At 41.4% G+C, this 9897-nt stretch overlaps 1 protein-coding gene across 4 annotated transcripts in view; it reads right to left on the bottom strand.

The window, feature by feature from the left end:
* Positions 1–985: 985 nt before the first annotated feature.
* tmem63ba (transmembrane protein 63Ba) overlaps positions 986–9897 on the bottom strand; it is a 34381-nt gene continuing 25469 nt past the window's right edge. For all 4 annotated transcript variants that reach the window (XM_054749990.2, XM_015944146.3, XM_015944147.3 and 1 more), the window contains 13 exons: positions 7851–7974; positions 7013–7146; positions 6786–6923; positions 6442–6595; positions 6192–6298; positions 6011–6097; positions 5831–5896; positions 4763–4925; positions 3107–3212; positions 2761–2928; positions 2523–2638; positions 2355–2426; positions 986–1287 (listed from right to left, as the gene is read on the bottom strand). In XM_054749990.2, coding sequence (XP_054605965.2) covers positions 1114–1287; positions 2355–2426; positions 2523–2638; positions 2761–2928; positions 3107–3212; positions 4763–4925; positions 5831–5896; positions 6011–6097; positions 6192–6298; positions 6442–6595; positions 6786–6923; positions 7013–7146; positions 7851–7974 — 1609 coding nt within the window. In that variant the 3' untranslated portion in view covers positions 986–1113. The remainder of the gene's footprint in view (positions 1288–2354; positions 2427–2522; positions 2639–2760; positions 2929–3106; positions 3213–4762; positions 4926–5830; positions 5897–6010; positions 6098–6191; positions 6299–6441; positions 6596–6785; positions 6924–7012; positions 7147–7850; positions 7975–9897) is intronic.

The raw sequence follows: 9897 nt of genomic DNA, 5'->3' as shown, positions 1-9897 counted from the left end.
GTACATGTTAGCCCTAAAGTGGGGTTGATGTGATTTAAAACGATAAAATTAAAAGCGGTCACCTAATATTTGTGTCAAAATCACTGTAAGATGTAAACATTAGTGAGAAGATATGTATGAAAACAAAAAAATTAACTAGTTATAATGTTGTCTGAAATTGACCCAGGAGAACAAAACAAAAAGATCTTTCTCTCCCTCTGAGGAATGCAGAAGGATCCACACCTTCCGCCTCCAGTCATCCGGCGGCACCGGTGCAAGGATGTTCCCCTTCTGGGGGCAACATCAGTAGCAGTGGTCCCAACCAAGGCTCAGAGACCGGGTAAGATCGCTGTAGTGTGACATAATTATATAAAGTTAGGGGGTCAATTAAACTGGATGATTAAAATAAAAAAAATAAAAAAGCTCATGCCTACAAATAAATACCAGGTCAGAACAGGTTATTACACAAATCTAGTTTTACATGTTCAGAGTCGAAGCTCTCAGGAGTGTTAGTAGCAAAAGTTTTTTTTCTAGTTAAAGGTTTGTAAATTGGAAGAACCATTGAAGAACATTGCATCTGCACTAACTAAGCTATCAACGGACATACAATCTCTTGCTCTCATTTTCTATAAGCTTCTTGTTCAAGGGAAGCACCCATTGCAGACAGAGATGCTAGCAAAGCATTATGGGAAGAATTTCTCCATCTTTTGATTCTGTTCGCCATACTGCCGTACCGTAGTAAAACTCAAGCTTACTGATTCTTTCATTCAAGTGCAATGAAGTTAAGGAAACAGAGAACTTCTCTCCTCTCACAGAAAGGGCAACAACAGCCATCTTCGTTTGTGCAATGGCGTCTGCTTGCATTGGTCTATGTGCAGTATTTGGGGTGTTTTTCATCAGTGTACAGCCAGTAGTTTCTCCCTGCTCCACATCTGCTGCTTGATGAAAAACTATGAAGATGACGTCCTTAAGAGAAAATCCTTTTAATCCTTAGTAGACAGTGTGCTTATGTTAGTTAGGGTGAGGTCCCTTAAGAGGTTGAGATGCTTTGGTGGACCGTTGGTTCAGTTCCACGTTAATTTTGCACAATCAGTGCATTCATCGAGTTAACTTGTCTTCCTGTCCCAGGTAGTCTCAGTGTCGCACCTCATTATCGATGAGGCTGTCCTCACCAGACTGGAAGTTCATGCCGTTCTCAACATTGATTATTTCCTCGTCCTGCGATGACCCCTGGCCATCGTCCTCACCGCTGCCTGAGCCAGCCTCCTCCGAATTTGGGTCCTGAAGTACTTGGGCGATGTACATTTGCTGTAGGAGAGAATAAAAAAGGTCAGAAGATAAGTTTGGAACAAGTTCTTTACCAAAAACGGTTCCTAAAATATTATTTTCAACATGAAAGCAGGCCTACACTTGTTTTTTCTATACATTTTGTGTAGAAATGAATGCCTTGCGAGTGGTTCTCTGTGGAAAAATAGCTCTGGCACTCCTGTTTCAGGAAGTATAATTTAGCCAGAGGAGGGTGCGGGGGACGAAAATCGTTAAACTTACAAATCTTACTCATTAGTATTTAATAAGCAAACATTTAACCTCTGATTGGCTAACCCTACTCTTCCACTGCCTCTGTTCACACTGCAATTTTGATGTTTCATCTCCACGGATAAAAGCCTGAAAGAGTTCTGACATTTTGGGGAATTGCTAATGCTAACGGTTAGCTTCTTTTAGCTGAGACATGCTCTGATTTCTCCTGGTCTAACAACAGCCTTTCCTGGTCGTGAGCAAAGATGGATACGTCCATAGCTGTGTTTCTACTACCGGAACTTTAGGGTAATTTTACCGAAACTTCCCGGCATGCACGTGTCTCCACTCTACTGGCCTGGCAGAATGGCCATTTTCCGGGACATTTCCAGGAACCAACGGAGTACCATAACAGGGGTAGGTACTCGGGAGAGGCCCGGTAGAGTAGCTGAGCAGAACTTTTGGTTTAACTCGTGCCGATTGTGACCGAGTAGGAAATTACATCAACAGACATCGTACAAAACAACCAGCAATAGTAAAATTAGAAGACACTAATATCTTCTAACCTGCTTGTGCTGGTTTAATATCAGCTACTAAACTCCCACCAAAAACCTGGCGGAAATCCCCCCCACAACAACGTAATTCACAAGGTTTTGTTGTCTCAGAGCGCTGTAAAAAACAGCACTTCTTCTGGTCACTAAAAACATCTTGCATCACGCTTCAGCTCTCCATGGTCCTCTCATTAAATTGCTGTAGTTAGACAGAATGAAACTTTTGATATTCCTGTCGACACTTTTTGGTGTTTAACTATGTTTTGCACAATGTTTTTTCCTCTTTTCATTCAATGATGAATTACATACAGTTACTTTGCTGGCAGCTAAAGAGCATGCAGAGGGTCCACTCTCCATCCCATCCACATCCTGAGTGTCGATCTGGTGTAGAAAACAAGACAATCAACATAAGCAGCTGCATGTATTTCTGGTCTAAAGGTAACTTCAGGAAGGTGTTGCTGTTTAAAAAGTTGTAACCTTGTAGTTGTGGGCACTTAAATACTTAAAATGTCCAAAGCAGACATGAGAGAGGCAAATGATGATGGTGATGATCAAAACCACAAAGGTAAACACGGATGTTGCACCAGAAATGCCTACAAGAAACAAAAAACTTCATTATTCCTTTTTCAAAGAACAAAACAAAAAAAGGGTGTATACATTTGTTGGGGCATGTCAACTACAACAGCATGTCCAGCAGGTGGAGCTGTTTCCTTACCAGAACGAAGTGTTGAAAAGAAAAGAAGCCAAAACAGACACAGAATAGGAGCGGCCACCACTTGGTTGACAGCTCCAACATGGATTTTCTTATCCAGTTTGGACGGCAGATAGGCGTAGTACATGTTGTATCTGTCTGCTAGGTGCTTGAGTAGCATATACATCAGGCCTGAACAGGGAAGAAAGATCAGGATCACTAACCCAATTAGTGGCGTTGATAAGCTTCTGGATAAAGAACAGAACCACCGCATGTTGCTCGCCCTCGCCATGACAGTCCTGCCACTGTTTAATCAGCACTCTATCTTGATGTGAAAGAGGCTGACCTAGCATTAAAAGGCAACACTCACCGAAAGGGACGATGATGGGACAAGTAATGCTGTAGGTCATAACCACAGTGAAGACACACATCATCCAGGCATAAGCTGCTCCAAACTGGAACTCATAGGCTTGATGCTTAGGAGACACAAAATAATATTTTATTACACTTATTTTTTTGATAATTGTAGGAGGTAGCAGAACAAGTATCAACATGGAAATGTTACACAGCTCTCCTGCTTTCATTAGTTACGTGTTTATGCCTTTGGCTGGTAAACTGAGCATATGCCCTTTATTTCAATACATTTTATGTGGTTTCGAGCATGAATTAATATATGCCCTATTAGTTGTTTTCAAATGGAAAAAAGCTCTGGCGCTCCTGTTTCAGGAAGTAGTTAGCCGAAGAAGTGGGGGGCAGAAAACAGCAGGATTTGGAGTTTTACTCATTATCCAAACATCTTGCCTCTACCATCAACTCTACCACCAACTCCATTTGCTGTGCATCGTTGCCGTCTGATCTTCATAAATAACAAGCCTGAAGGAATTCTGCCATGTTGTGGAGTTGCTAATGCTAACGGTTAGTTTCTACTAGCCAACATGAACTTTGCTCTTTCCTGGATGTTAAATCAACAGGTTTCCCCGTCGCGAGCTACGCTGGGTGAGTCCAGGAATGCTTATTTTAGTGCGACACAGATTTGTGTGTTTTTTTTATCTGACTCGAGCGTTTCCCCATCTATTTTCTATTTGACTAGATGCCCGAGCCCCCTCAACTGGCTCCTCTCGACGTGGAGAGGCAGCGGATCTTCTCCAAGCCGCTCCCTGATGACCGAGCTCCTCACGCTATTTTAAGGGAGAGCCCAGCCACCTTGTGGATAAAACTAATTTCGGCCACTTGTATCCGCAATCTCGTTCTTTCAGTCACCACCTAAAGCTTGTGACCATAAGTGAGGGTTGGAACATAGATCGACTGGTAAATCAAGAGCTTCGGCTTCAGCCCAAGAGATTGGCTTAATGAACTGAACTGTATTGGAATGTTTAGTGTGTGAAGGTCCTTGAGACGACTCTTTTTGGTGCTATATAAATAAACTTGAATTGAATTGAGAGTCCAACCCAAAGTCTCCAGACTCCACGTCTTCATTGGAAGATGTGCCGGTGGGATTGATGTCTTCCAAGTATTCTGCCCAGTGATCAACAACGTACCAAGTAGAAGTCAGCAGGACACTGTAACCAGTGTTGGTAGCGCACTGCTTTGACTTCCTGAGACGCCTGATAGTGTAACCAGAATTTCCTCGAAGCTATACGGAAGTCTTGCTCCATGGTCCCACCGAACTCCTCCCACACCCGAGTTTTAGCCTCAGCGACCACCGAGCCGCATTCTGCTTGGACCGTCAGTCCCTATCAGCTGCCTCTGGAGTCCCACAGACTAAAAAGACCCAATAGGACTCTTTCTTCAGCTTGACAGCATCCCAAACCGCCAGTGTACACTAGCAGGTTCGGGGGTTGCCACCATGACAGGCACCGACGACCCTACAGCCACAGCTCCGGTCAGCCGCCTCGACAAATGAAGCACGAAAAACGGCCCAGTAGGACTCAGTGTCCTTAGTAGACTAAGACTAGCAGAGATTAAATGTTGCAGCCATGTAAACTCCCAAAGTGTTACCAGTACCTCATTTGTGTTCAAGACCAACCTTTTTAACGTTTTTCCGCTCAGCAGCGGAACGAGCCAAACAGAGACGGATCATGTACATCAGTAAACCAGGAATCCTCAGCAGGTCGTTGGCATTACCAATGAATGCAGACGCAATCACGTAGTTCACAAAGAAAGCGCCATTGTCTGGGAGGAAAACACAGCTGTAAAGAATAGAGAAGATCAAATCTATTAGATACAAGCAACCTTGTTATGTTTGTTTTAAGTACTCATTTTTGAAAGCACAGTTCAACTGGTAAAACTGTAATAAAGTCCTATTAATTCGTCACACACTGGTGAAATTTGACCCATCTCACTGTCCTAGTTGTTCAGCTACGAAAATCTGGAAAAAACAGACTTAAAACAGAAAGACACTTCAGCTTTGCAAATGTCAGCTGAATCAAATGGAAAATACCTTTAAAACAAAGGAGGAAATAAGGTAAAACAAACATTTCTGGCAAAGCTGAAAGTCGCTAGTTGTAATCCATTATTGTGCTAGCAATACCGGCCTTTCATGCTATGTTTGAGGAATAAATAAATAAAAGCTGCACTTTGATTAGAATATTCCTTTAAAAAGTAATTTGTCTGATCTGTACAATCAGTTAAAATTGTCTTTTTAAAATGAGAAGTTCCACATCTTCAGACGGGTTTTATTGCCATATGTGTGAGAAATCACGTTAGGAAATTGCTGCGGTACTTGGCGCAAAAAATAAAGATAAAAATAAGAGATAAGCAAATATAGGAAGTAAAAATATAATCATGATAAAATAATAAAATAAAGTGGAAACAATTAGAGAAAAGGCTACCATACGGTGTAGGTACTGATCAGAGCGGAACAGTTCAAGTACGAACACAACAGGGTCATCGTAAATTAACCTTCAGTTCGTTAAACATGCTTGCAACACTTTAACATATTTGTGCCAAAGTTGGAAAATTAATTATAATTATAAAAATTAGTAATAATTAATAAAGTATCTTTGAATTGTATTTCTACACACATTTAACAGCTGTAACTTTTATTCTATGCTATAAAATGTAGAATAATTCTATATAAACCTAAACTACTTACTCAAATCTCAACGTTGCATCTGCCAAGAATTTTTTGTCAAACAGCCACCGGAAGAAAACGTCCAAACTGCAAAAAGTAGGACGAGATACGAAGTGATTTTTAAATTTCCTTTACAAAAACTAATTAGTGTTTATTAAACTTTATTGTATTCATGAGAAGATAAAAAAAAACATGCAAGACCTGCTGAGTCCTAAGGAGGGTAACAACAGGACCATAAAGATCAAAAAAGTGTAACATTTATGCATCGTGGTTCGGTTTTCTCCTGACCTGTATGAAAAAGACAAACTGAAATAAATAAAACATGAAGCAGCACACAGAAGGCTCTTAAAACTTCATATTGGATTGGAGTGATTAACCGTACCGAGTCCAGTGGGCTTCGAAGAAAGCAGAGTAATAGACAATGGTAGGAAGTAAGGCGGAGAAGGACCACAATAGGAGGGTGGGGAAGAACTGGGTAATGATCGGATTCTGGAACATGAAGGCATTTGTGTAAGAAAAACATTTTGATGACCATCAACTAATTAATGTTCCACCCTTTTTTTTATCAAAAGTAAAAACACAGAGGGAAGTGCTGACCACTAGTAAAGCACAAGACTGATTAAAGCACTAACATTTAGGTACTCCACTGGTTTGGTGACGTTGAACTTGTCCATGGTGGAGATGATGATGGCCGGGGTGGTGAGGAAGAAAAGAAGAAGAAAGAGGACACAGTTGATGATGAAGCAGCGGATCCACCACGAGACTCCTACCACTGAAAGATGCTCCCTGTGGACAGAGGGGTTATGCAGATGTTAGATGGAGACAGTGGGATGGCCTGCTGCTATGGAAACAGCTGGCGAGCTAAAATAAAAAGCTTCCAGGGTGAGGAAGTTTAACTCCTCCTCCTCCACCTATACCATGTCTGCACGGATCTCGTTCTGCAAAAACTCCCTTTGTTTTGAGAATGTGTTCTCACCAGTAGACGTTTTGTGGATCAGGGGCGTAGGCGACGGTCCAGTTGTGCGTATGCAGCCTGGAGCTGAACGGAGAGCTCTTGGGCTCGCGTCGGCAGTGACAGCCTTGACACTTGCAAGCGTTAAAGTCTTTTAAAATTCTATGAAGAAAAGACATTACAGTTGACAAAAAGCAACAGACAAGCTCACAGCCACACGGTTGCTTTTCCTGATGAGTGGGTAAACTTACATGGCCGTTATGGTCTCGTTTTGAAAGGTGACAAAGGCCATGCCCAAAGGTTTCTTGTTAACCTTTTCTCTCTCCTTCCTGTACTCGTCTTTTAACTGTGCCTCCAGCTTGGTGTAATAACTCACAGCCTCTTCCTAAAAACAAAAATATAAATATATGAGTAAAGGCCACGCAAGGTTATGTTTGTTTTTTATCATTTTTTATTCATCAAGGGTCTAATAAATACCATTTTAATATAATGTGAAGATAATTTTATCAGATATGTACCTGTGAGTATTGCTGAGTGTGGATTATGAGACAGGTGATGTGAAATTAACATAAGTCATCAAATAAAAGGTTTGTGTCCACCAGACGCTAGTTTAGTATTTTAGCCTTTCTAGAAAATACAAACATTATGCCGATGTGTTTCTTAGAGTAATTGTGAGTTAGGTCACACTTTAAATATTTTTAATGGGTTAGGGTTAGTGCTCAAAAACACATGAATAACTTATCTTTTAATCCAACAAATTGAATTGATAAAAAAAAAAACTTTTACAGTTAAAGTAATCAACTCTACCACCAACTCCATTTGCTGTGCAAAGATTAATCAAGTTTTCCACCACCCTCTTATCACAGGACTCTACTACTAAATATTAACAGCTAACGGATAGGTGGTACAGAAAATCCACAACACAAAAACCACATAACATAGTGCTTAAACTGAGCAAACCTTTTGTAAATATGTTTTCAGACATTTGAAACTAACGTATACATCGCTTGTTTATTTTTTCCAATGTTAAAATACTTCAAGAACGGTTTTACACAGTACACAGATAATGTTCCAACGTGACTTTCTGACCTGCTCACAGCCTTTAATGACACAACAACAAAGATGACCACAAGGCTTCGGGTTGATCATGGTTTTTTCGTGCTCTTTGGACTGAAGGTCCAGATAGAACTTCTTGCTGCGCTCCGTCTTCTTCCTGCAAACAAAACATCACCTGAGTCAGGGAGAAAGAGCAACTCCTGCCACTGAGCAAATGTGACCAGTGGCAGCTCATCCATAGGTGGTGCTAGGGTGCCGCCCTCCCTGTAGGGAATGGAGATAAACACTGAAAAGTAAAAAACTATACATTAGATATCATATATGCACTCTAAATGTGTCCACTTTATTTAATGATTTAAGATTACATGCAATCTAAATCATTTTCACCAGCTGTCGCTCATTAACTCATTCACTGCCATTGATGACTAAAGTCACTGCCTTTAATGACACAACAACAAAGATGACCACAAGGCTTCAGTTGGGACGACTAAAGTTGTCATTTGCATTTTTTACTGTGTGGGCGTCGGAACGAGCCCCCGCACAGGGTGAACAAACACTCCAGCTCTGAAGACGATCTTCATCCGCATATGTCACACGTCACGTGATCAGGAAGCGGAAAATCCATGTGTTAGGAGATCATTTTGGGCCGCTGCTGTAAAAAAAGTGAGGTGCGAACAGGAAAAGCTTCTGCTGATCACAATTCAACAATGGATTGTGAAAGAACGGATAACGCTCGAAACGCGCGGATTCTTCCTGATGTATGAGGTGAGTCTCCGCTTTGTTTTGTTAGTTTTGGAGTTGACATCACCTAGCGCGCAACGTTCTGTGACTCTTAAAAAAACTGAAAATGCTGAACAACGCTGGGGCGTTTCTGATCAGGAAACAGCTGGCAGTGAATGCGTTAAACAGTGAATTTCTCTTGACAGACTCACCAATACCATCATCCTGAGGCATTGGAAAAAGCACACCTGACCATTCGGTCTCTACGGAGAACGAACACATTTTTGGCCAATCAGCATCACAGAATTTATCGTCTCTGTGGTGCTGGCTAATAGCGCACCAGCCACAGGAAATAGCTAGCTAGCATGTTATAAAATACTGGACCTCCTTTTCTCTCTCTTACTCCTTCATTCACACACTCACTGTTGATTTAATATAAATAGAACTGAAATCCTACATGCAGCTGTTGCAGTAAAATGTGTTTGTTATCATTTTGTGATTATAATGTTCTAAAACAGGACATATTCCCATTTCTACGTAGTGTTAGTGTCACCTACTGGTGGAATTGAGTATTGTGCTTTGAGGTGCACATACTTTAAGCGGTGGATCATTTAACACTACGATCCTTTTTTTATCTGACAGCACCTTCTAGGCCAGTGTTTCCCAACCCTAGTCCTCAAAGCACACTGTCCAGCATTTCCCTGCTACCACACACCTGACCTAAATGACTGAGTGCTTAACAGGCATCTGCAGCACTTAATTTTCTCCTGAGGAGCCGATGTAAATCAGGTGTGCTGAAGGAGAGACATGGAAAACATGCAGGACAGTGGGCCCTGAGGACCAGGGTTGGGAAACACTGATCTAGGCTGACCAGTCTTGCACCTAAAAGGGAAACACAGTTTTGGCTCGCTTTTAGCATCCCCTAGAGTTTAACCGAAAGTGAAACTCTTCTCCTCACTGTGCGTTTGTCTTTTTAACACCTTAATCTAACAACTGAAATGTCTCTTCGGCCTTCATTAGGATCTACAGGAGTGATTCATCACTTAATCAAACAAATCAGCCGTGTTCACGATCTAAAACATGTAGGAGGCGTAATGAAAGCAGACAGGGGCCAACCCACTACTCTGAAGTGCGGTATTCTGGCCTCAGAGGGTGGTGGCGGTCTGAGTAGTATTTCATTAACACTGTAAATGGTAGCTTCAGAACATTCTGGCTCAAGAAAATGATTTAAAAATATGAAGATGTTGCAAAGAATTCCTTTGAGCCATTCTCACAACTTCAATCCTGCAAATAGGGCTGCAACAAACGATTATTTGGATAATCGATGAATCGGATGGGGTCTCGACACGATTAATCGATT

This window comes from Nothobranchius furzeri, chromosome 12 (assembly GCF_043380555.1).
Source record: "Nothobranchius furzeri strain GRZ-AD chromosome 12, NfurGRZ-RIMD1, whole genome shotgun sequence".
NCBI lineage: Eukaryota > Metazoa > Chordata > Actinopteri > Cyprinodontiformes > Nothobranchiidae > Nothobranchius > Nothobranchius furzeri.
This window is presented reverse-complemented; position numbering and strand designations above follow the sequence as displayed.